Source organism: Microtus pennsylvanicus, chromosome 7, assembly GCF_037038515.1.
Source record: "Microtus pennsylvanicus isolate mMicPen1 chromosome 7, mMicPen1.hap1, whole genome shotgun sequence".
Taxonomy (NCBI): Eukaryota; Metazoa; Chordata; class Mammalia; order Rodentia; family Cricetidae; genus Microtus; species Microtus pennsylvanicus.
Window position 1 is genome coordinate 24,330,067 of NC_134585.1, and position 27,802 is coordinate 24,357,868.

Here is a 27,802-nt window from a genome sequence, read left to right on the forward strand (position 1 = left end):
TCTGTACTGCACAATAAAATTCCACTGTATGTTCTAGCTAGTTTTGTAGGGTGAAAAATTACTTCTTTCTCTAACGACGTTCTCCTAAGGTTTTCCTATTCTACTGGCTTTGGGTGTCTTCTGTACTTTAACAGGCTACTATAACATGACACTACAGACAGATTTCAAATTCACCAGCAGTAGCTGAACATGACGGTACAGGCCCACAACCCGCCCCAGGGCCACAGGGCATCGTGTGAGGCTGGCCTGAATTGCACACTGAAAAACATCCTTAATTATCCCAGCACTAGGGAGGCAGAGGCAGGAAGATGTTCAAGGCCAGCCTGGCCTATAGAGTGAGTTCCAGGACAGCCATGACTACACAGAGAAACTCTTATCTAGGATAAAAAAAAATCATAAAAATAACCACAAACACTAACTGACACAATCCTTTGTGGATACCGATATACTCCATAGATTTGGTAGCATAGTCACTGTCTTTGGTATTAATTCCACACCTCTATTCTAGAGTCACAGCTTGTCTTCTGGGAGATTCCTTAGAAAAAGGATTTGACATGTCAGATTTCCGGTGTTGATTTGTCTGTGCTGAGTGGATCTAGATCTTTTGCGTGTTTATGCACTTCATGTATGTTACAGAGCAGGTGCCTAGGTGTGCGCATGTGGAGGCCAGAAGCTGGTACTGGGCGTATTCCTGTATTCCCTGTAAGTCAGGGACCTGGAGCTCAGCTGTTCCGACTGTTGGACTGTTCTGGGGATTCCATCTCCGTCTTTCAAGAGGGCTGTCATGCCCACCTGACACTGACGGGGATTCCGGGCTCCAAACTCCAGTCTTGAGCCATCACCCCCGCCCATACTAAGTATATTCTTGTTCTATGCAAGTGTTGCTGCCAAGGCATTATGATCTAATTTCTCTCTTCTAAGTCACGAAGTTCACTTATTCAACCAGTTTTGAGTATCTTTAAGATCTGGTGAATTTACAAGTGTATTCATGGCCATTCTGGGTCTGTTCTCAGATATGCAGTATCTGTTTCTAAACTGTAGCACTAAACAAAGTTTTTTTTTTTTAAGTTGTCTTGAATTCGAAGCAGTTTCACTATGTAGACCGGGCTGGCTTCAAAGTCTGTATCTGTCTCTCCCTTGAGTGTTGTAACTAAAGTGTGTAGCACCATGCCTGACTTTTTTTTTTTCTTTAAAAGCTGTTTTCATCCCTTAGTCTTGCTTTGGGACTCTCTGCTAATTTTCAGTGTTTGTCAAGTCTCTTGAGCTCTATAATTCCAAACCCATCTCTGTTTTTACCTTTGCTCATCCGTTCAGTTGCAGATAGATACTCAAAGCGGTTGCTTCCACCTTTGGCCACCGCGAATGCTGCTGCTATAATCAGAAGCACAGGTGTACAGATGCCCTTGCTTTCAATTTGGAAGGTTTAGAAGAACTGGAACATAACGGTTAAGTTGTCAAACATTTAAAATGTGATACTGCTTTTTGTTCTTTTTTGGAGAGGGCTGAGGATTGAACCCAGGACCGTGGGCATGCTCAACCACTGAGCGACAACTCTGGCACGTTTACCTTTAAGAGCATTTTTAGAGACATGGCTTGGCTCACAGATTTCAGAACATTTTTTGGACCAGAGTTCAACTCCAGCACCTACGTGATGGTTACCAAACAACCACCACTGGTTCTAGAAGGTCCGATGGCCTTGCCTGATCTCTGAGGGCACCAAGTTCACATGTGGTACACATACATACATACAGGCAAAACACTCATGCATACAAAATAAGTCTAAAATCAAAGAGTATATTTAGATCACATTAAGTGTATATTCTTGGCAAAACACCCAATAAATACTAAGTCCCAAGTGTCTCCTCTCCACCCAGACAACCACGTACATCCCCGGCATTCAATTACTCTAGGTATCACGTGAGTGGCCGAGAGCATCTGTGTGGCTTATTTCGCCAAGCTTCAACCATGTTGGAATTTCCTTTTCTGGCTTGAATATGTTCCTAATGTATATGCTACCTTTCCCCCACTCATTTATTTCTGTACTTAGGTTGCTTCCATTTTACGGTGACTACAAAGGATGCTGTCATGAGCCCAGGTATAAACACGTCAACTCTTTGCCTTCATTTCCTACCCAGAAACAAATTCCGCAGGTTCTGAAGAACTTTTACATACTAACAGTCTTCACACATCCTCGACGACACTTTCTTTTCCTGACAGGAATCCTGTAACACTGCTGACTTCCTTAAAGGAGCAGTGAGACTGAGTGTCTCTCCACATGTGTACAGGCCATTCCTGGTTTCAACTACTTGCCCCTTTTCCTCATGAACGCTGTGGTTTTCTAGGTGGGGAGCAGCCACTGGCCCCAGTCACCTGAGACTGCAAACGGCACTCCCGAACCGCCAGATGTTCTCATGGGAACAGCAGGCAGGGGCAGGCCACACATAGCTTATAAAGTTCTTATAGAAGATGTATATATTGTTGTCTTCCTAATTTATCATCTGGTTGCTAACACTTCGTGACAAACCTATTTTCTGGCCTTGAAATCCCTATTTTACTTGTTGCTTCCATGTTAACCAGTGTGGGGTTTTAGTAGTGGAATGGGACCCAAGGGCTCACACGTGTTACTCTATGTTTGAACTATACCACTGGCCTAAAAGAAGTTGTTCTGTTTGTTTTTGAGGTAAGATCTCTCAATGTAGCCCTGGCTGACCTAGAACTTACTATGTAGACCATGCTGTTTTTGAACTTAGAGATGCTTCTGCCTTTGCCTCCCAAGTGCTGAAACCAAAGATGTGGACCACCATACCTATCCTGTTTTTGTTTGTTTTTAAGACAAGGTTTCTCTATAGCTTTGGAGCCTGTCCTGGAACTCGCTGTGAAGATCAAGTTGGCCTCGAACTCACAGAGATCTGCCTGCCTTTGCCTCCCAAGTGCTGGGATTAAAGGCGTGTACCACCACCACCCAGCTCCATCCTGTTTTTAAAGCATCTAAAATCAGTTTAAAGTGCTGAACTTGTTTTTTTGTTAAAATCTTTGTGATGGAACAGTTCATTTTAATCCCTACTTTCCCAGAGAATTAAAAAGAAAGAGCCAGAGCCCTGAATGAAAAAAGAATTCCCTCATATACATCAAGACCACAACCAGGCTTCTGAATAAGAGAAAGTGTATAAGTATCATTATTGTAACAACTCATAATCAAAGCATGACTGTGTCTGAAGAAAGCACACTTTTTGTTAGTGTCTCATAAAAGTCTGAAGTGGGCCAGGCAAGCTAGACTCCAAAGAAACATGTTTTGATTGACTAAAAGTCTAACCACAAATACTAAACTGTAGCTCTATGTAGTAAAGGAGTAACATACCTGTGAGCAGTGTTATTTTACATGAAAAATACCACACAGAAACATTTTTTTAAAAAAGATTTAAGATCATAAATAGGTCACTGTTATAACACGTTTCAGAAAGAAAAAACATTTTGGCTTTTTATAAAACAGATTTCTTTTTTAAAATCAACTCCCTCACTCGTCATTACAAGGACCTGTAACTCCCTGTCTCCTAAGGCACAGTATTTAATCAGAATGCCACCACCACCACCTGCTGTAGGAGGAACACAGGCAGGGTCCTGGCACTTGGAACAACAAGTCTCTGGACACCGTCAGTCACCGAAGAAAGAGTCTGAGCACTGTGGTTGTAGGGCAGTTCTGCTAAGCAGAGCTTTTTGAAGAAGTAATTTTCTCAAACCAATTGAATTCACCACTGTTGAGGAGGGAGATCTGGTAAAAATACAGTTTCTTTAAATAATAAGAAATAGGAACGTGGACTAATAGATGGAGGCAAAGCCCTTAGGGCCCAGAATAGGGTCCTAGTTTATTACGAGTGCGCACACTCCAGTGAAGGAAGAGCAGGTGGACAGGCTCCTGCACCCCACGCACAGCTTCGCTGGGACCACCATCTACGCAGATGCGCTGAAATATCTACAATTGGATGTTTTGTTTTGTTTTTTAATCTAAACCAAAAAGCTCTTTTAAACAACAGAATTAGGATTCATAATTTTAAATGTCCTGTACTCTGTGATATGAACTGTAAAATTTTACATAATGTGGTGACTGAGTGTTAATTAAAAAAAAAAGCCCAATACAATAAGTGATTGTCCACAGACAAAACACGGGACGAGGTTCATGACCAAGTTAACCATGGAGTGTTAGTCAGCTGTAAACGTCTGAAAGTTATCAGCGATTGTGCCAGGCGCATTAGAGGACAACAGGAGCGAGGGGAGCCGGTCTGTCATTCCAGTTCTGACAGGGTGCACGGCCTTCGGAATTCCTGTCCACGTTCATGCAGCCATTTGTTGGATACTGTGAGGAGAAAAAGAATTTTATTCTCATCTGAAAGCTCAACTAGAACAGTTTCAGCACAGGTTAAAAGCTTAAGATTAAAACTCAGATAAACTTGACAGGGGGCTGGAGAGATGGCTCAGCGGTTAAGAGCATTGCCTGCTCTTCCAAAGGTCCTGAGTTCAATTCCCAGCAACCACATGGTGGCTCACAACCATCTGTAATGGGGTCTGGTGCCCTCTTCTGGCCTTCAGGCATACACGCAGAAAGAATATTGTATACATAATAAATATTAAAAAAAAAAAACTTGATAATGCTGGAAAAATCAGATTTCATGTATCTCTGCTGAGGCTAAAATAAGCTGCAAGCGGAACAACATGAAGGGAACACAGCGCTTTCCCTACTCCAAGTACTGCCGCGAAACCCAGACAGTCCTCATCAGCTGATGCCATCACATCCTCAGCCAGCTGTCTTAGTTACAGAATGTTTTGGTTTGGAGATGGGCTTTTCTGCGTAGCCCTGACTATTCTGGAATCCACTCTGTATACCAGACAGGCTATCTTTGAACTCAAAGATCTGCCCGATTCTACCTCCTGAGTGCTGGGATTAAAAGGCATGCACCACTACAGCTGTTATATATACATATATCCTTTTTATATACATTTTTAATTGATATTTATTGAGCTCTACATTTTTCTCTGCTCCCCTCCCCCTAGGTCCCCATGCTCCCAATTTACTCAGAAGATCTTGTCTTTTTATACTTTCTACTTCCCATGTAGATTAGATTTATGTAAGTCTCAGTGTCCTCATTGTCTAGGTTCTCTGGGATTGTGGTTTGTAGGCTGGTTTTCTTTGCTTTATGTTTAAGAACCACCTGAGTGAGTACATGTGATAATTGTCTTTCTGTGTCTGGGTTACCTCACTCAAAATGTTTTCTAGCTCCATCCATTTTCCCCTCAAAATTCAAGCTGTCGTTATTTTTTTCTGCTGTGTAAATTTTTTCCACTATGTAAATGTAGCACATTTTTCTTATCCATTCTTCGGTTGAGGGGCATTTGGATTGTTTCCAGGTTCTAGCTAGGATAAACAAAGCTGCTATGAACACATGTCCTTGAGGCATGATTGAGCATCCTTTGAATATATACCCAAAAGTGGTATTACTGGGTCTTTAGGAAGGTTATTTCCTAATTTTCTTAGAAATCACCACACTGACATCCAAAGAGGTTGTACCAGCTTGCATTCCCACCAGCAATGCAGAAGTGTTCCCTTTTCCCCATAGCCTCTCCAGCGTAAGTTGTCATCAGTGTTTTTGATCTTGGCCATTCTTTCAGGTATAAGATGGAATCTCTGTCTGATGTGGGGTTAGTGAAGATCTTTTCCCGTTCTGTAGGCTGTTTTATCTTGTTGACCATGTCCTTTGCTTTAAAGCAGCTTTTCAGTTTCAGGAGGTTCCATTTATTAATTGTTTCTCTCAGTGTCTATGCTGCTGGGGTTATATTTAGGAAGTGGTTCTCTGTGCCAATGCGTTCAAGTGTACTTCTCACTTTCTCTTCTATTAAGGTTCAGTGTTGCTGGCTTTATGTTGAGGTCTTTGATCCATTTGGACTTGAGTTTTGTGCATGGTGATAGATATGGGTCTATTTTCATTCTTCTACATGTTGATATCCAGTTATGACAGCACCATTTGTTAAATATGCTTTCTTTCTTCCATTTGGTATCTTTTGCTTCTTTGTCAAAAAGCAAGTGTTCGAAGACGTGTGGATTGATATCTGGGTCTTCTATTTTAGATTCCATTGGTCCTCCTGTCTCTTCTTATGCGAATACCAGGTTGTTTTCAGCACTGTAGCTCTGTAGTAGAGTTTGAAGTCAGAGATTGTGATGCCTCCAGAAGTTCTTTTATTGTACAGGATTGTTTGGCTATCCTGGGTTTTTTGCTTTTCCAAATGAAGTTGAGTACTGTTCTTTTGAGATCCTTGAAGAATTTTGCTGGGATTTTGATGGGATATATATATATATAAATACGGATTTCTTCTCCCAAATTTTCTACCCCATTTCTGGTATTACAGAATAAGTCAATGTCACTGACTTGGACAAAATATTTGAACGAGGTTGCCTATACTGGTTACTGTTAACTCCCTGGTACATAGTCTTCATCAGTTGGCCATTTTTTCTTGTATCTTTGAGTCAAAACCCTTTGCTGCTGCTTTAGAGCACTCACATGATGGAGAAGAGCCTTCAGAGCTGTTTCCTTCCCAGTCAGCCTGTGCTCACTGTGGTCCAGCAGTTCCCAAGCATCATTTTCAGTAAGGGGATTGTAAAGTCTTCCAACCAGGCCTCCTTACAGTGGTTCTAACCAATGGACACATGTAGATGTGAGCATCTAACATGTGGCCACTGACACTGGATTAGTATGTATTAAACTTGTTTCGTTTCCTATTTTAGTTGTTAATGGAGGCAATCCTATGCCGGTATGGTCTGAGAGGAGGGCCTCTTAAATACTGCACTGAAGCCAGGTGCTGCCTGAGCTTTAGCCCAAATCTTTTCTGGCACTTAACATACCTAAAAAGTAACTGTTATGTGCTGAGGAAACAAAAATTAAGCCTTCTCGGGCATTGGTCTGCGCTCTGCCACATTCTGATTACCCATCAGTTCACGCTCTCAGACTGTGACCTTTTGAGGGCAAGATTCTAACTTTTCAACTTGGGAGTCAACTAATCTAATGCTTCTGGAAAACTAGGTGAAATAGAGCACCCACCCTCAAAAACAATCTCACCAAAATGCTCATCTAAGGGATGCAAATTTATACTCAGATCAGGAACAGGCTTAGCTGGATCCTAAACAACGTGAAGCCAGATGACAAATCATGGGAGGAGGCATTTTGTTTTAAGGTGCAGGTTATAAAGTTTCTAAGCAGAGAATACAGGAACTATTTACCCCATTTGTTTCCAACTAGCACGGGACAGGCTGCATGCCGTGTACTGTAATCTCCTTCTCCACTGGCAAACAGATTATACCAGAAGACAGCAGTGCCCTGTGGAGAACAATTCAAAATTATCATCAAATAAAACGCTAGGTTTTCCCTTTTCACAGCACTTCTATTTCCTGCTCTTTCTACAGTAGCTCATATGGTTCACTAATTCTGTGAGTCTATGGCTTGGAGGCGTTTTCTTGATCATATGGGAGTTATCATAAGGGTGGATGACAAGAGTGTTTCAGTTGGGCATGGTGGCGCATGCCTTTAATACCAGCCCTCGGAAGGTGGAGGCAAGCAGATCTCTTTGAGTTTGAGGCCAGCCTGGTCTACAGAGTGAGAACAGTCCGGCAATATGGAGAGAATTATATGAAATCAAATCTTGGGAATTAGAACTCAGTTATTACACTTGTTCCTCTCCCAACCTTTACTTTGAGATGAATGTAGTCTGCAAATGTAACTCAGGGCTGGAAAGATGGTCCATAGGACCCAAGTTCAGTTCCTAGCACCCACACGGCAGCTCACAACTGTCTGTAACTCCAGGATCTAACACACATATACAGAAAAAGACCAATAAGATAAAAATAAATACAAGAAAATGTAACTCATTTCCTGGGCCACAAACTGTACATGCAACTCTACTTCAGGAGGAAAATACCCAACAAAACCAAGCCCCACAAACCAAGTGAGCTTACTTTTTTGGGCCAAACACTAGCCCCCACTTCAGGAAACACAGTGGCTCCTCCGGCAGACACGTCACTCATCTGCAAGGGAAACAATTACCTTCAGATAAAATTACATGAAAAACCACAGGATTAAAGAATTTATATTTATTATAAAGGTAGCTTAGAACAAAAACACAAACCTTAAATAACTGAAAAACCACACGCATCAAGGAAATCCATCCTAGTAAAGAGTTTTAACCACCACCACAGGCAGAAAATACCAAACACAGTCCAACTATGGGATGTATACGCCACCTCTAAAACAATTGACTTAAAAACATTGTGCCACCATGCCCTGCTAAACCACTTCATTCATTCATTCATTCATTTCCGAGACAGGGTTTCTCTGTAGCTTTGGAGGCTGTAGATCAGGCTGGCCTCGAACTCACGGAGATCTGCCTGCCTCTGCCTTCCAAGTGCTGGGATTAAAGGCGTGCGCCACCACCACCTGGCAAACCACATATTTTTTTTTAAAGATTTATTTATTTATTATGTATACAACACTCTGCCTACATGTATGCCAGAGGAGGGCGCCAGATCTCATTACAGATGGTTGTGAGCCACCATGTGGTTGCTGGGACTTGAACTCAGGTCCTCTGGAAAAGCAGCTAGTGCTCTTAACCACTGAGCCATCTCTCCAGTCCCCAAACCACATATTTTAAAAATAAGGGTTACACCACTAGCAGATTTTATTTTCTAAACGTAGTAACATCCTAACTACATGTTTTGTTTTTCCCAGCGCTCAAGATCCAGCCGAGACTTTGAGCTACAGCCTCAGTCACCACCTGCTCTTTTTACGTGACTGTGACTTCGGAATTCATTTTAAATGGTGCGAGCCCATGCCCCTCATCCTGAACCTGGGCAGAATTGAGGGTGTGGTTCAGAGGTGGAGTGCTTCCCTGGCAGGTGTGATTTAAAAACAGAAAAAGGACACTGTATGACTTCTAAAAACAGGCTGTAAAAATATCATGTCCATGTAGAATTTTCTTTTTGGGAGACTGGGGATTTGTGAGAACCACGAGTTGTAAGTAGGGTGGCCAACAGAGACCCATCTGCCTAAGCCTTCCAGAAGGGCCAAGTGCTGGACAAATGAATGCAACTGCACGAGAGATCAACAGGCATCGTGATGTTAAACCCAGTTAAGACCTCCGCTATAGGAGGAAATAAATGACAGCTATTTAAAACCATTCAGAACATGCATGAGACCATAGGTTTGACCCCTATCCCTCACTGAAGGAAAAACCATTTGGGGGTGATCTGTTATATAACAGAAAAGTTGGATGAAGTGGAACAAATATTAATTCTGGAGTTGGGCATGTAGCTCAGAGGCAGAGCACTTAGCATATTTTAGGTCCTAAGTTTAACTATTCTCTCTCTCTCCCGTTCTGTGATATGTTCTAGTCTGGGTGCTGATTAGCAGACATGCTCAGTTTGTGAAAAGCCGTAAAGCTGCACATTATAAAGTGTGCACATGTAGAGAACGTGTATGGGCAAACAGTCCATATTCTAAAATGTGGAACATCTCCAAGTACTGGAACTATCAATAATTTTGTTATTTCTTGTGTATAAAACATTCCATGTATGCCTGCACACCAGAAGAGGGCACCAGATCTCATTTCAGATGGCTGCAAGCCACCATGTGGTTTCTGGGAATTGAATTTAGGACCTCTGGAAGAGCAGTAAGTACTCTTAACCTCTGAGCCATCTCTCCAGCCCCTGGTTTTGTTTTTCAAGACAGGGTTTCTCAGTATAACCCTGGCTGTTCTGGTACTTACTCTGTAGATCAGGCTGTCCTTGAATTCACAGAGATCCACCTGCCTCTGCCTCCTGAGTGCTGGGATTAAAGGCAGGCATCACCACCACCAGGCAATAATTTTTAAAGAACACCCCTTCCACTTTGAGACAAGCTCTCATAGTCAATGCTGGCCTCAAACTCACTATACTATATACCCAAGGATGGCCTTGATCCTTCTGCCTTCCAAATACTAGGACTGCAAGCATGCATCCCCAAGTCTGGTTTGTGACATGCTAGGAATCAAACCCAGGCCTTCCTGCATGCTAAACAAATCACAGAGACACACCCCCAGCCCTTTTTCTATTTTGAGACCGAGGTTGGCTTTGAAGGCACTATGTAGTCAATAGGAGTGATACCAAATCAACTTCATATAACCTACCAAAAAAATCAGTTGAGTCATGAAATGTAGCTGCAACTTACATAGAACAGCCATGTAGCAATTCTATTTCCTGTCCCAAGCTCTCTGAAAGCATCCGGCTCATCTTTCTGTGGATAAAGCAGTAAACATAAGTAAAGAACACGCCCCAAATATACGGCCAGTGTTCTGTGTCCAAACTAGCCTCTCAAGTGCTTGACTCAGCCCTCACCCTGAAGACTTTTGGGACAATTACTCCAAACTCCAGACCTGTCTTCAGAGTGAATTAGTGTGTTCTATAATGGTGTTAGCAGAAATTCAGGACGGGGGAAGGAAGGGGCTGTGTAGTAGGTGAGCAGTACTGCAGGGAGGCTTGTGATGTATAGTGAGATGCCTTGAACGTGACAGGGATTACACTAAGTCACGTGTATTAGAGTGCAGAGCCAGCTCAGAAATGAGAGCTGGTGAAACAGTACTGAGCACTGTGAGCACACCGACAGCGCACTCCTGGTTGGTACTGTGCTGCAGTTATAGGGACACCAGCCCTAGGGTGGGGAAGGTACATACAAGGGCCTCATAGACTTATTTGCTACTTTCTAGCAATCAACGATTATCTCAAAATGGAATGTTTTAGTTTTGTAATGTGGGGCCTGACATCACCAAAAGCCCTGAAATGTTTTAGTATCAGGATTTAGAGGAAGAAACAAAAGTGTTATTTTTGCAGGATTCCCTAGAAAAAGCACACTGGGACCTGAGAGAAGCCAGTAAAGTAGCTGCTCCAGGACACTCTACCCTGAAGAGTGAAGAGGAGCTTGTGGATCACACGGCACAGTGCTAAGAGGGTCAGTGATTATGGTGAGGAGACCTGATTAAATGAAGATTTGATAATGACACACTTTAATGTTGGCTCCGCTCCCAGTTCGTCTCTCATTCTCAATGCGTTCTGTTTCATACCTATTGCCCAATTCAATCACTTATCTCTCATCTTTCTAAAAGTTAACATTTTTCTATTTAGAATTTCCCTTTGCTTATTTTTCAAATTTTTGCTGCCCCATCTCTTACGGCTCTCACATATAGTATACAGTATTCAGTGTCTGACTGCTGCTTGCTACAGTCTTCAGCTGCACCTTATCGATTCAGTTTTTCTTTTGTTTGCTCCTGCCACATTGAGGAACATTACCAAACTGAGCAACTTTAATCCTTCTCGTCTACGCATCAGTAAAAGTCCCAGAGAACAGCTCCCCTCTCTTTCAAGCCACTCTTTCCCTTCCTGATGATGTACTCTGACTAGAGGGACTAGAGGGTTATGGGAAACCTCAGGCTAGTAACCTGAGCTCCAGATGCTGACAGCAGTGCTGCTGGACACCTCATCCCCACTGTCCAGTGTGACTATGGGAACAGGCTCACCAATACATTGAACAGAATGTCTTTTTTGAGTGGTTTTGTTGTTGTTTTCTGCAGACTTCTCAGGATCTCCTGGCACAACTTCCAAGCAGGCAATGGATTTTTATAGGTGGACGGAATCAACAAAGGTATTCTTCCTGACCACACCTAACCAAGTTCCTCTGAGCGCTCTCCTCAGCTGGGCCTGGTTTCAGAGCATCTCCCTACCTTATCTCATCTCTCTTCAGGCTCCTGTCCCTACTGCGGTGAGATAGCCCACTTACTGCTCAGTTATTGTCTAGGTACTGCCCCAGCCGGGCTGGCCCGTAACCTGGAGTGGAACTTAGTCTCTCACTGAAATCCTCATACAATTGCACTCTGCCCACTCCCCCAGTAAAGTCTACCTGTCTTAAACAAGCATTGTGAAGATGTCTTTAACTAAATCCATTTACGTTTAGCTATGCCATGTTTATAGTTTCACATACCCGTGCAAAGTCAAAATGGGGTTCATATTGTCCTCCAACTCCATAATTTGCTACCTGAAGGAAAGAAACAAAACATAAATAAGAACTATTAATATTACCACTCAAGAGCCCAGAGTCTGCATAGCATGGCTGAGGTCCTGAGTCCAAGCCCTAGTATCAAAAAGAAGAGGGAAAAGGTTAATACATAAAAAAAATTCCTTAGAGCCAGGCGATGGCGGTGCACGCCTTTAATCCCAGCACTCGGGAGGCAGAGGCAGGTGGATCTCTGTGAGTTTGAAGCCAGCCTGGTCTACAAGAGCTAGTTCCAGGACAGGCTCCAAAGCCACAGAGAAACCCTGTCTCGAAAAACCAAAAAAAAAAAAAAAAAAAAAAAAAATTCCTGAGAACCTCCATTCTGACCTCTTTATATTGTAAGGTAAACTTAAAAAAAATTTTTTTTTTAAATTTTTAGATAAAAAAGGGGAAATACAGCGGTATAGTATTTGGTGGTTTTGTTTGCTTGGTAGGTTTTTCCAGACAGGGTTTCTCTGTGGCTTTGAAGCCTGTTCTGGAACTAGCTCTTGTAGACCAGGCTGGCCTCGAACTCACAGAGATCCGCCTGCCTCTGCCTTCCCGAGTGCTGGGATTAAAGGCGTGCGCCACCACCCGGCAGTATTTGTATTTTAATAAATCTGGCCTGAAGACCAGAGGTGAAGCTAAAACCACTGGAGGTTATGATAACACATACACCTTTAATCCCAGTGGGGGACAGAGGTAAATGGATCTCTGAGTTCAAGACCACCCTGGGCTACACAAGATCAATGAAGAAACAAATCCGATGGTGGTGGCTGACACTTTTAATCCCGGGCCTGGGGAGTAATGCCTTTAATCCCAGCACTAGAGGGAATCTAAAATGGGAGGAGAGAGAGGCTTAGTTTGCTTAGTCTACGGTCGCCCAGGCTTGGTAGAGATGAGACTTTCTGTAGTGGCTTTAGCTTTGCCTCTGGTCTTCAGACCAGATTTATTTATCAAATACAAATACTATACCACTACACATCACGTGTGCTGGAACCTGTGAGGGCAAGAAGCGGGGCATCAGATCCTCTAGGAATAGAGTTTCGCAGATTGTGAGCTACCATGTGGGTGCTGGGAACTGAACCCTGATTCCCTAGAAGAGCAACAAGTGCTCTTAATCACTCAGCCATCTCTCCAGCCCAACACACTTTAACAAAAATAAGTTTTCTTTTACATAATTTTAAAAAAATCATTTTAGATTAAAGGCTCACACCAATTCCTGCTGTAAGGTCCTCATACTTCAGATGGTCACCAGGATGCCCCAGTAAAGGAGGCATTTGGTCTAACTCCACTCCATAGGTGTAACTTAGGACACAATATAAAATGAGGATGTTTTGCCGGGCAGTGGTGGCGCACGCCTTTAATCCCAGTACTCAGGAGGCAGAGGCAGGCGGATCTCTGTGAGTTCGAGACCAGCCTGGTCTACAAGAGCTAGTTCCAGGACAGGCTCAAAAACCACAGAGAAACCCTGTCTCGAAAAACCAAAAAAAAAAAAAAAATGAGGATGTTTTTAAACCCTATTCTCCAACACAAATAGACAGTTAAGAGCACTACCATGACAAAGAACAAGCCGTCTGTAAATTATTACACTGGGCATGTTACTGTTACGTTGAGGAAAAAACTGGATCCTCTATGAAGGAGAAAAGTTACAATTCTCGAAGGTTTTAAAAGTAGGGTAAACAGATTAGGGAAGAAAAAACACCTCACAATGAATGGTTTCTAAAACCAGACAAACACTGAAGAAGAGGACTGCCACAGAGTGAGTGACAATTTCAGCAGCTCTCAGGCAGGTGCCCTGCTCTGCAGTGACCGTCAGCTCAGCTGCTGTGCTGCATTAGCTGCAGCGGCTTCTTCATTTAACAACTTACTACGCTAACCTACACGAGGCCCAAGGACCAATCACATCCCTCTCAGCTGACACGAGTATCTGCAGGTCACACAGACAGCACAGATGCAGTTGTGTCACCTGCTTATGTCCAGTGATACAGCTACGGCAGTCTACTTTGGAAAACAGAGGTTAAGTGCAGGGCTGACACATGAGTCCACTCTCTTGTACACACTCACAAAACACATGTGGGAAGCTCCCATGTTTGGTCCTACAAAAACTTGTATGCAGAATTATTCACAGCAGCAAAAAAGCAGAAGTAACCCAGATATCCACCAACCGATGAGCAGACAGCTCAAAGGAGACTCCAAAAGTGGGGATCCATGCTTCTTAGCAGCATAATGCTTAGTCAAACCCGACATAAAAGCCACATAATAAGTAAATCCTATATATAAAATATCCAGAATAAGTATATTCATAGAAGCACAAAGTAGCTAGTGGTTGCCAGGGGCTTGGGAAGTAGAATAGGAAGTTACTGCTCAGGGCACGAACAGTTTCTCGCTAGGGTGATGGAAATGTCTGAAAATCATGGTGATGAGGTCATAACCAAGTAAATATACCTAGACCAAGGTAAACTGTATGACATACAAATTATGTCAATTTAGAGAATACCTTTTAAAAAGCCAAATTTACCCCAGCCACTCAACAAGCAGAATGGGTCTAGAAATTATCAAGAAGAACGAGGACTAGTGGGATGGCTCGATGGTAAAGGCACTGCCACCAGGCCTGATAACTGGAGTCCAATCCTGAAGACCCACAGCATATATATTCGCATGCCTTTACCATGATAAAATAAATGTAATTTGAAAATGTGAAAGGTCAGAGTATGCTTACTACTAAGTATAGTAATATATATCTTTCATTTTCAATTTCTGCAGTGGATTATTAAGGTCTTTGAAAGCTATGGCTTACAGGGTCACTTACAGTCCTCAGGTATTACACAAGCCTGTTGTTCAGTGCCAGGAAATCTAACAGGAAGAACCTCTTGAAGAAGTGGAAGTAACTGTAAGAAACTGGTAGCTTACCTGTAATTCCTCTGCTGTGGAAACATCTAGTCCGGTGAGATCCTGTATTCTCATATTAATTCTAGATACCACAGGGTCCTCATAGCCAGACAGCCAAGCACTAGGACAAGAAAATAGTACCTTTATGGCTACTGTTTCATTAAATAAAAGCCCAATACCTGCCATTTTCAAAGCAACAAAGAGAACATTCAATTTTTAAAATACAGTGTTAGAGATCAAATGCACGCAGGACATTGTGCATGCTAAACCAATGCGCTACCATCAAGCTTCTGTCTCAGCCTGTAGCTTTCCCCGAGCTCCACTGCGTCATTCAGGGTGACCTCTACCTCCAACTTCCCTTGATTCAGTCTCCTAAGAACTGGGATAACTAGTGTGCACGACCACACCCATCCAGGATAATAAACGTTCAGCTCACCAGCTTTATCTTCTTGTCTGATATCTTTACTAATACAATTTCTTAATAGTGAAACATTCTGCAGTTAGAGAATAGACACCTTGTGTTTCTATGGAACACTGCATTAATAGAGGGAGACTATTAATGCTATTCCCTATATCAAGAACCCTCTTTCTGCCCTCCCTCCTTTTCTCTCTCTTGAGATGAGGCCTCATCAGTCTCTGAGCAGCTGGAACTGCAGGAGCACACTGCCTGTTTACACTGAAAATTCCTGAACATTCAGGAAAACACACGTTAAGCTGGAAACAATTATTTCTTCTACACAAAATATAGACACTAACTAGAGTGGAGAAGGTCGAAGGGTTCTGGAGCTGCTCTACAGTGATGTTTTACTGGGAACAAATTCATGCATTATTTGCTTAGGTAAGTTTTACATACATATTGCTGGCAGGAAGACAAAATGGTTCAGCCATTGTAGAAGACAGTTAAGTACTTCCTCTAAATGTCAGACATGGTTAGATCACCACCAATTCTACTCCCATTTAGATAAGAAAAGTTAAATCATAAAGTATAGAAATGTTCATAGCAACATTAATAGCTAAAAAGTAACAATCTTAATGTTGATCATTTTATGAACAGACTCAATACAAATGTGGCATATCTAAAAACACAAATTATTGTGCCATTAAAGTAATAACGCAAGGATACATGGTATAACATAAAATCTTAAAAACATGTTAAGTGGAAGAAGTTATATACAAAGGGTCTCATGTTATATGATTCCACTTATGTGAAATATGCAGAACAGGCAAATCAATGAAGAAAGTAATTACTGGTTGCTAGGGAGTGGTATGGAGTGGGGGTAGGATGGGTAATGAATAGCTCCATTCATGGATACATGAAAAATGTTTAAGGAGTCTGGGGGAAATGGCTCAGTAGATAAAGTGTCCAGGTCCTCAAGAGATAGATACTGGATCCTAGGACAAGCCTGCTAGGTGGAGTAGCCAAACTGGTAGATTTCAAGTTCAGCAATAGATCTTCAGTTAAAAAAATAAAAACAGAACGAGAAAGAATCCTGACATGAACCTCTGGTCTCCACATGACACATGAAAAAAGAAACCAATGTTTAGTGCATGTTACTATATAAAAATGTCTGGAATTAAATAAGTACACAACTAAAAACTTAAAACAACTGGAACACACACTTCAGGAAGGTGAATTTGACAGCTACGGCTGAAGTAGATGCTTTGATTCCAGGGTTTGGAAGCTCAGACAGCATTCGGAGTTTGAAGCCACCCTGAGCTATTGAACAAAACCTTGCCTAAAAAACCAAAACTTAGGAAATTTAAAAAGAAAAAGCAATGCTGGGCAGTGGTGGTGCACGCCTTTATTTTAGCACTCAGGAGGCAGAGGCAGGTGGATTTCTGAGTTCAAGGTCAGCCTGGTCTACAAAGCAATTGCCAGGATTGCCACACAGAGAAGCCCAGTCTCAAAAAAAAAAAAAGAAAAAGGTAATAAGTAAAGAAGAGAAAAGTGAAAACAAGGCTGGAGAGATGGCTCATAAGTTAAGAGCATTGGTTGCTCTTCCAGAAGACCTGGGTTTGGTTCTCAGTACACACATGGTGGCTCACAATGTTCTGTAACTCCAGTTTCAGGGTATCTGGTGCCTTCTTCTGGCTTCTGCTGGCCCCAGGCATGCCATACATTTATGTTGACATATTTGTACACAAAATATCCATATTAATAAAGTAAAAATAAAATTAAAAAAATTAAACACAAAAATAAAGTGAATTTTATGATTTGGAAGCTGTACTTCCAATATTAGGCCCAGGTTAAACCTCAGATCTCAAATAGGATGGAACTCCAAGTTCAAGTTATGTCTTTTGTTCTGCTAGATTTCTTCCTTCACTTCTCATTAAGCTTTGATTCTACAGTTCATTGTTTTAACAGTATTCTTGCAAAAACCTAAACTTAACTGTTCAGAAAAAAAAATCCCATATCATTTTTCTATTATTATATTTCATTTTGCAGTGATGAGGATGAAACCCACGGCCTTACATATGGTAGGCAAACACTTTAACTCTGAGGAGATATGCCCAGCACCTAATTTTTTTATTTAGATTAATCTCAAAATAAGGCAGGTATGTTCTTGATGGGGGAATCTCTGTCAGCCAATGATCTTTAAGAGGTGGGGTCAGGTTAGGGCGTGACCTAATGGATACCAGGAGAAAAACGCCTGGCTCCCAGGACTCTCTCTCTTGGTTCCTGTGCAACACAGCTGAGCTTGAACTTCTCGTTCCTGTTTCATGAGTTTGCCCCTTATGATAAAGAAGAATATAACTGGTTTATCTTGGAGTTAGCCTGTTATTTTTCGCCCCACGTCATTCAACATGTTCTAGTAAAGTTCCATAAAGCCAGCTTTGAATGGGGAGCCTGTGCTTATTATAACATGAAATTTATTACCCAAAGACAAAAACCAACTTCTACTGCCACCAACTTTTACAATGTCTATTGCTTTTTGTTTTGACACAGGATCTTAAGTGGTCCAGGCTGGCCTTGAACTATGAACTCAGCTCCCAATCCTCCTGCATCCACCTCCCCGCTCTAGTAATTCTATATGCACTGTATCTTCTACTAAAAATTAAATAGTCAAATATCTTTCTTTTTGGACTCATGACAGGGCTTAAACTTTCAATTAGTGTTTCTACTTTTTCTAAAAACAAGATTCCTCTATTTGAAATAATCCTGACTTTTAACACACAAATCTTAAAAGCACTGCAGGGAAGTTGGCAGAGGAAGATGATGGAGGAAGGTCATTGGCTAATAAAGGAACTGCCTTGGCCCATTTTATTGGTTAGAGCATAGGTAGGTGGAGTAAACAGAACAGAACGCTGGGAGGAAGAGGAAGTGAGCTCAGACTCCACAGCTCTCCTCTCAGGAGCAGACGCCTCAGAGAAACGCCATGCTCCCAGCTCCCAGGCAGACGCACACTATGAAGCTCCAACCCAGGATGGACAGAGGCTAGAATCTTCCTGGTAAGCGCACCTAGGGGTGCTACACAGATGATTAGAAATGGGCTAAATTAATATGTGAGAATTAGCCTAGATAGAAATGGGCCAAGCAGTGATTAAATGAATACAGTTTGTGTGTAATTATTTCGGGGCAAAAGCTAGCCGAGCAGGCGGCCCGGGTGCTGGGGAACGCAGCCCTGCCGCCCTTATTACTACAGGAAGAAGCAGCATCCTCACACAGCCTGTAGAGGGTAGACCGGCTAAGTTGGGGCCACTTCAGAGACAGTTACAGATCTCCACAGGAAGACATCAGTAATGTCACACATCCTACCACAATGTAGATGTAAAACTAACATGTTACAATTAGCTAATATAGCCAATATTTGCTTTGTAAAGACAAATGATAAGTCTGAGGTTAAAGTACTGCTTCCCAATAGCAACATTTCCAATTTCCAATAATTCCTCTTCAAGTGTTTGGCAGTTAGCATCTGTCTACTTTGATTCTCTCTGTTTGAAAACCACTGTTTAACCCATTAGAGGGCAGTGATGTTAAACATTAGGGCACTTTTAAACAATTTGAAATCATTCAGAATTATGCCATTCTGGCAGGGTGTGGTGGTACATGTCTTTAAGTCCAACACTCTGGATGCAGAACAAAGAGAATCTCTGTTAGCTTGGGGGCTAGTCTGGTCTATACAGCAAGTTCTAGAATAGCCAGAATACATAAAGAGACCCCATCTCAACAACAACAAACAAAACCCCCAAATTCCGCACATTAGCTTAAGTGTTATAAAAATACTTTTAGAGGGGGCTGGAGAAATTGCTCAGAGGTTAAGAGCACTGGCTGCTCTTCTAGAGGTCCTGAGTTCAATTTCCAGCAACCACATGGTGGCTCACAATCATCTATAATGAGGTTTGGTACCATCTTCTGGCCTGCAGTGACACATGCAGGCAAAACACTGCATATTAAGTAGTTTTAGATTCTTATACTTGTTTCTTAGCAATATGGATAAACTAAAATTTTAAGCATAAATGTCATTATTATGTTTATAACATTATAAATACCAATTGCCAGAAATCATTATTTAGAGTGAAAAACTGAACTGTTTCCAAGAATAGGCCACCAAAATCAAAAACCTTTTCTCCTAGTTTAAACATATTGTTTACTTTTATGATCAGGATTTTTGCTATAGCAAGCTGACTTTGGAATTTATCCAATTTAATTGTCTTTTCACAATGCATAACCAAACTAAAACTTAAACTCCATCACTGTCATCTAGCCACTAATCTAGCCAGCAATAAGAGGTAAGTTTTTGTTTTGTTGGGGGTGGGGCTATTTGGTTCTCACAGAAAAAGACATTTACCAGCTCAATGTTACACATAGTTAGTTATATAAATAAAAATCTAGGCTAGCCTTGAATTCTTGGATTCAAGCAATCCTGCCTTAGCCTCCCTGTTAGCTGAGACTCAGGTACCCACCATGGCCAGCCCTCAACAACAGCAAACTGCCACGTGTGCTCTGCCAAGGAAAATTCCATCTGCTGGAATTCTGGAACCTATCCTTTTGCATAAAATGATATGATCACTTAGAAATAATTCCTTTTCGGGTTGTTACAAAATGCAGATGTTGCTAGAGCAAAAGGGATTATTACATTAACTGACATCAGAACACATTTTCTTCTATGAAAACTTTTTAATTTATAAGGGAAACAAAATGTTGGTTTATTTATAATTTCAAAATTTAATATAGACTTCAAAATTTAGGTTTTCACAACTATGTCCAATGACTCAAACCTGTACTAGGATACTCCCAAATATCCATGAAACTCTTTTCCTCTAATAGTAAAACATTTTATTTGTTAAAGCATACTTAATATTTTCAGTGGGAAGTTTCTTTAACAGTTAATGTCTGTCTCTCAAAGCATATTTTTATTTTGATACATTTCTTTAAAAATAAAGTCATTGAAATAAAGTGCATTTTCACTAGTTTAAAACATACCATACTTTGCTAAAAACTGGTCAAAGTTTCAGGCATCGAATGCTACTGGCTATAAATAAGTCTTCTGTTGCCCCTTAGGATGTATAACATCAAGTATGATTACGCCTTTTTCAAATAACCCAATAAAGCTACTTCTTGGGGTTATAAAACTGGAATACTTAAAAAGTCTGAAATATTGAACAGGAGTTAGCTTTAAGAAAACAAATATTTGTGGACCACTTTCAACAGAAGTTACTTGAAAATGGGAAGAGTCCAATGACATCCTTGTCTGAGGATTCCTTCATCACATGTATTTTATATACAGAAGCTTTCAGAAATGTAATCCAAAACACTTCATTCATGAAAGTTTGATTTTTTAAGATTATAACAGAACCACATCATTTCCCATTTCCTCTGTTGAAGTTTTGTTTTAAATGATTCTTAGAAGCATCCAAATCAGGAGAACTTAAGATACTTACTAGCTTTAGGACTGTAAAAATGTCAAATCCATGTGCAAGTCTCTGAAATACAGTAACAGCTTTATGGGGGAGGTTTTGTCTTGCGACAGGGGTCCCCCTATGTACACCAGGCTGGCCTCAAACTCAGATTCCCTAGTCTCAGCCTCCTGAATGCTGGCATTACAAGCTATCCTGGTTTGGTTTTGTGTAGCCCTGATTATCCTGGAACTTAACATGCAGACCAGGATAGCCTTGAACTCATAGAAATGAATGTATTCCTGAGGACACGCCCCATCATGGCAGCTTAAAAATTGTTCCCTGATCTCCTTTTGTGTACTACATGCACACACAAACATGCACATGTACACATAAAATGTAATTTAATGAATTTTAAAAATTGAACACAATTTTTGGGATACTTGGAAATCTCATGCCATCCCCCCCTCCCCCCGCGCCAGAACTTGCATTTTCACCCCATTCTTCTAGTCAGTGGTCTCAGAGGAGGCAGAGTAGTAGGTTAGTGGGGACTTATTCTACCTACCAAGGCACAACAAGCAACCTAGCTGTCCCTACACCTTCTCCAGTTGTGACATTTATTGAGTGCCAGAGATGGGCTAACCATGCTCAAATAGCCAACAACAAAAATGACCTGATTCCAAGTATCAATTGTCAACCATGGTGGCACCTGGGAACATAGCACAACAGGAAGATGCTGAAGCAGGATGACCACAAGTCCAGTGCTAGCCTGAGCTACACCTTAGGCTGGGAACATACGAGAGGCCTAGGTTCAACCTCTAGTCCTACAAATTAACAATAAAAAAAATTTTTAAAGGTAAAAAATATTGATTTGAGAAATCTTATTCCAGAGCTATAACAAAAATATTTATATAACTGACAACACCATAAATTTCCTGTTACATAAAAGCTTGTATTAAAAATAGTATTTTTAGGGCAGGCAAAATAGCTCAGATCATGCCATGAAAACCCGAATTCCATCTCTGCTAAAAAATAAATCAATAAATAAATAGTAATAAAAAGTCTGTAATTCCAGTCCTCCTATGCAAAGATGGGAGGTAAAGAAAGAAGACTCAATTACCCGGAAGATCAGGAGTCAGCCATGTTAGCATGGCAAACACAGCAAGAAAGACCATGCATGCTTCACCAACTGGAGAAAGAACCAACTCACAAATTCAGAGCAGGTCTGATTTCTTCATGTCCACTCTGGCATGTGCACACACACATAATAGCAATCAATCAATCAATCAAAAAACTTAAAAACTAGTAGCTTCAGATTGAGTTACTTCAACTATTATTAATACATGTTAATCTAAGCAATTACTCTCAAATATACTTAAATGTTTATAATGAGACAGGGCAGAGCTTATATTTATTTCTATAACTTTGGCATCTGTAGAAAAACTTTACTTAGGGTTAGAATCCAGCAGAATCCAGTGTGATGACATTTCTGCTTTCATTTTCTAACCTGAGAAGCCATTATCAATAGGTGAGTCACTGCTGTACTAACCTTACTTGGCCTTAGTAACACAGTTTAATCTGCACCGTGATCCTTAACTGTTACTTCTAACTGTTGATGAACAGAAGGAATTGAAAGCTGACTTGTAGGAGCCTCACTGTCCTTCTAGGCATTTCTTTTAGAACTATTGGTGACCACAGACTAAGGCAGAGTTTGCCTTCGGCCTTGCACTGTGCAGAGAGCCTTTAGGGAGTTCTCTCAACATAAGACACTTCCCATATCAGCACTGTTGGAGCCGCACTGGGCATTTTATACTTATCAATGAGCTGGAAAATGCCGGAAACTGCCTGGATCTATCTGCTTATTGGTCCATTATGAAAATCAAGCAAAGACATCAAAACCTTCCCCTGACATCTACATCTTAGAAACAATATCATATATTTTGTCAAAATTAGATTCTCAAAAAAGAACACTCCAAATATGCCTCAATTCTGTCCATTGCTCCCTTACCTCTTAGATACTCTGTACTGTGCTGTGGTCAATTTCCCCGTCTCAGGGTCATGTACTGTAGCTCGGCTCAGCTACGAAAAGAAAAAAGAGAAAGGACAAGGGCTTACACTCCAGCAGGCCATTGGGCTTTGTTCACTTTTTTGTTTTGTCAAGCCACAGGTGATTGGAAGGATTCCGATTGGTCTGCATGGCGGGTAATGGGTCGAATCAGCAAAACGTTCAGAAAGGTGGCAGAAGAGCAGCCACTTCTAAGTCAGAAGAAAATGGCTGACGGAATTTGACTGCAAATGCATTTATTGTCCTTTCGCTTTTTTAACTAAAGTCATTCGCGGTTGTATGGAATGATCTGAGGCAGTGGGTTTCACAGGAGCTTCCCCAGGTCTACAAGTTCAATGTTCTTCAAATGTAGTTTAAAAAGTATTTGAAATTAGTTCATCATTTTAAAACTTTCATCGGGATGAAACTGCTTTCCAGTCTCTCTGCATCATCCAGGTCAGCAGAGATCACAAGCCCTTTGAAAGACTGAGCTCAGAAGCAGAGCTGCTCTCTCCGCAGCCAACTTTTGGGCAGCGACTTTAAGTGAGAAACTCCAGTAAGAACAGATTACTCCATAATGACAATCAGATTAAAGGCGAAAGACAATCGCCGTGCAGGAGGGAGTGAGACATGTCAGCACTCCACCCCACATGAAGGGGTTGCTGCTTCTTCATTTCCCACTCTCACAATAAAGGGCTTGAAAAGGAAAGGACCAGGCAGTTTCCTGAATGTTTAATACCTGACCTTAAAAATACAAAGCACTTAATTCCTGAAACATGAGTCCGAACAGAGATAAAACAGAACTTCTAGTTCAAGGGGAAGCCTGTGAAACACAAAGCATGTGTCCATGCGTTATGCTTCTGTGTGTAAGGCGGCCACTTGAGCTGGAGACTGGAAATGATCTACTTCTGTAAACGAGTAAGAATTCCGGTAGGATGTTCAAGACACTCTTAGGAGGAAAAATATGCAGCATACAATCTCTTACCTTTTGCTAATTCTGTAATGTACCGTCTCCAAGTCTCCTGTTATTGGGTTTGAAATGGTGGCTCGCCTCAGCTGTGAAGCCAACCATCAAAATAATTGCATTACAAGACAAAAAATGAATCACATTTCCCTAACCAGTCAGACCTCTCCGATTTCTTTTTCTTTAAACAAAAGAGGGTGAATAGGAAAATATCTAAATACCCTTCCAATCACCTTGTGTTGAGCCTTAAAAGTCAGATTTTTGGTGTGTTTCTTAAAAATTATTTTAATTGCTTTTGCACTGCATGAATACAGGCCACACAAACAGAAAAGACTGGAAATTAAATTTCTTCAATACTTAGAGAATGTGATGAGAAGAAAAATTCCTGAAATGTAAAGTACAATTTATGGCTTCAAGAATGGCTTTTTGTGCAGGGTGGTTGTGGCACACGCCTTTAATCCCAGCACTTGGGAGGCAGAGGAAAGAGGATCTCTGCAAGTTTAAGGCCAGCCTGGTCTACAGAGCTAGTTCTAGGACAGTCAGGGTTACATAGAGAATCCCTGTCTGGAAAAACAAAAAACAAAAGACATATTAATAATAATCGTCTACTCTAAAACCTCGGATTGTAACTCCAGTGAGACATGTTTACAAAGGTTAATAAAATTTGTTTTAAGGTCATTTCTTCATCTTAAGAGATAACATAACTCAGTGATATACACAGTAAAACAGCCTTTCTGCGTGGGGAGAAAGCGGGGCAGCTGGGGTTAAAGGAAAGACTACAGCCACGACAAGCATTCCAGACTTTCTAAAATGGGGAGGCAATTCTGACATGACAAGCAAATTAACTAGTTGTCACTGAATTTATTCATCAAAAACAATCCCAACTAGAGACCTTCTATCTCAAAAGTGAATTCCTAACAAATATCCTACCAAGAAACACTGGTAAAGTGGGTCTGAAAAGGACTGAATTAGGAATTCAAAAGAGAATGAGAAAACACGGAGTCATTCTGCTTGGCAGCTGATGTGTAAGAATGGCCCCGGACGGCACCTGATGCCCTTTGTACTTACAGTGTCTTTTTTTAAACTTTTTTTGATAAGACCAAAAAATGTAAGTTCGGAAAAATAATAAAACTTTAAAAATTTCAAGTTTATATGGACAACATAAATTGGACTTATGGTTTGTTTTTCTTCTTTTTGGGGTACAGCCACAAGGGTGGGAAGTGAGTATGATCAAGGTGCGTGATGTAAAATTCCCAGAGAGTCAATAAAAATATGTCAAGAAATTAGAAAAGAAAATTTCAAGTTTATCTAAGCACATATACACACAGCCAGCAAATGCACCAGCCAAACCAGCTGCCACCAGCTTTAGAAGTAAAAAGCAGATGCTGCTGTAACCACAGTATTTATTCACATGCCCTTTGGCTGCTTTTACACCAGATGATGAAGTTGAGTAGCTGGGACAGAGACCACACAGCTGACAAAGCTCGAAAAAACACTGACTACCTTGACCTTTATAGAAATGCATCAACCCCTACGTATTCCAACAGAAAAAAATAATAATCAGAATTTATTTAATAATCTCTACAAAAGCTTGCATTGTATTATTAATAGATGTGCTGTTTTAAAGAACAAAATGATGGGGAAACAAAGGAAAGAGGGATGATCTCCACAAGTCTCACACAAAAGACAAGTTTCTATGCCAAACACTACATGTGTAGAATTAGGCATAACTCACATTCAACTATTTTTCTTGATAAGATAGAATAAGGGCTGGGGAGACGGTTCAGCAGTTCCTCAGAGCACTTTGTTGCTCTTCCAGAGGACTGAGGTTCGATTCCCTGCACCCACACGGCAGAACACAACAATCTGTAACTCATGTCCCAGAGGATCTGATACCCTCTAGCCTCCATAGGCACTGCGTGCACATAGTACATGGACACACATGCAAACAAAACACCCATATTCATTAAAGAAAATTAAAAGAATATATATAAACTAAAATTAGGAAACCATAATACTATTTTAAAATTAGCAAGATACCTATAAAAACAGACTATGTATGAAAAGGTTTAGCTTTGAGTGGTACTGAAGGCTACAAAATATGGAGGTCTTCCAGTAATACAGCAAAAAACTAGTTTTTCATAAAAGAACACAAATCTATGGTTTCCATTACTGTTTAAAGCCCAGGATTAGGGCGTATTACTTATGTAGATAACAAACCGAGACAGCTAGCATAAACCATAACTTAACATTATGTTGGGGCAATAACACTTAAAACCACCTGAAGTTATGGCCACCTTAGTTATCCTTCCTGTCACCTTGCAAAGAAAAGATTAACACAAACATTCATTCAGTAAACTGAGAAGAAAAAAAGTTACCCTTGGTTTTGCTAAGTCTTTGACAACCTCAATTTCTGCATCAGAAATAATATCATGGAAACGAATAATACGCGGCTTGTCCCACTCATCCTCCTGTTTGGCTGGAGCCAGAATAAATTTAGGATTTCGGTTTCCATCGTGGTAGCGGCAGAACAGCTTTTTTTGTCTCCGAGGTGTCTAAATATAAAGAAAATAATAAGTATATTAAAATATTACCCACTGTCGATTCCTCTATGGGCTAAAAACAAGAACTATGATTGCACACACACACACACACAGAGATGGTCTCTTGAAAAGCACGCAAAGCAGCAATATCCTGTAGATGTTTTGCATCAAAGCAAACATTTATGATCTTTAAAATGTTATTAATGATTCTTAGGATTTGGGGGTGCAGCTTGGTGGTAGAGTGGTTACCTGACATAAGAAAGGCACTGGGTTCAATCACTAGCATTGAAAAATAGAAACGATTATTTTCTGGGGAAGAGGAAGGCCTCAAATAAGAAAATAAGGTAATGTTTCTTGTTTCTACCATTCTCTTATCAAATAAATGATAGGTATTATAAACATCAAATAACATTTAAATACTTATTTAAAAGGGAAAAAAAGTATACCCAGCATTTCTCCAAAATAACCAGGAGGCAGCCAGGAAAAAAATGCAGTTTCAAGAAGGGGAAAAAAAACAAACATGAAAAGACTAAACTAAACAAACATTTTCTAATTATTGCACAGTTAAAAGCTTGTAGTAAAAACAGCAGTTATGGTAATACTGTGTGTGTGTACACTTTTAGCATGCATATATGTGTGTATGCACATGTGAGGGCAGTGCCCATTAAAGTCAGAAGAAGATGTTGGTGAACTCTCCTGGAATGACAGGTGGGTGTGAGTCACCTGATATGGGTACTGGGAGCTATACTCAAGTCCCTGGAAGAGCAGCAAGCACTCATAACCATTGAACTATCTTTTCAGCCGCATAACAGTATATTTTAACAGCAAAAGTGAAAATGAGTAGCTATGAAAAAGAGAAAGTAAGTTCTTAAAGAAACCAGGCATTTTATATTATTGAGAATGGTAACAGGACAGACAACGAAGCAAATAAATGTTTCCTTTAACCATTTGTGCACATGTAGCAATGAAATAAGCTATTGCTTTGTTTTAAAGGCAAGGTCCCTTACAGTCCAAGCTGATTTCAAACTCAAAAACCATTTGTCTCAGCCTCTAGGGTGTCTGAATGATGGTTTTACATCCATGTGTCATCATGGTAAGCTTCTGGCTCTTATCTTAAACATATATGTCATATATGACATTTAACTGTTAGATAACAAATAATGTTTTTCTTCATGTACTTCAAGAGTCAAATTTAAGGCTTTCTATCAAATAAATCTTTTATAATGATGAATGCAACAACTCGAAAAGGGGATGCTTCTCTAACTATGGGCAGAGCTGACATTCCTGTGGCATACTATATAGAGCCAGAATTCCACTTCGCTGGCTTAAAAGTTACTAAGGAAAAGGACTGGGCATGTAGTTCGGTTGACAGAGTGCTTGCCTAGCATGCACAAAGCCTTGGGTTGACTCCCTAGCAATGTATTAA

General features: G+C 40.8%; 1 protein-coding gene across 2 annotated transcripts in view; it reads right to left on the reverse strand.

The window, feature by feature from the left end:
* Positions 1 to 1,775: 1,775 nt before the first annotated feature.
* The window catches only part of P4ha1 (prolyl 4-hydroxylase subunit alpha 1), a 59,127-nt gene continuing 33,100 nt past the window's right edge, over positions 1,776 to 27,802 (reverse strand). Inside the window, exons 8-15 of one of the 2 annotated variants that reach the window (XM_075980216.1) lie at positions 26,212 to 26,388; positions 23,855 to 23,925; positions 15,009 to 15,108; positions 12,045 to 12,098; positions 10,242 to 10,307; positions 7,997 to 8,065; positions 7,265 to 7,361; positions 1,776 to 4,351 (exon numbers count right to left, since the gene is read on the reverse strand). In XM_075980216.1, the coding sequence (XP_075836331.1) occupies positions 4,281 to 4,351; positions 7,265 to 7,361; positions 7,997 to 8,065; positions 10,242 to 10,307; positions 12,045 to 12,098; positions 15,009 to 15,108; positions 23,855 to 23,925; positions 26,212 to 26,388 (705 nt within the window). In that variant the 3' untranslated portion in view covers positions 1,776 to 4,280. Of the gene's footprint in view, positions 4,352 to 7,264; positions 7,362 to 7,996; positions 8,066 to 10,241; positions 10,308 to 12,044; positions 12,099 to 15,008; positions 15,109 to 22,833; positions 22,905 to 23,854; positions 23,926 to 26,211; positions 26,389 to 27,802 lie in introns of both variants that reach the window. The other variant, XM_075980217.1, reaches the window with a different exon arrangement.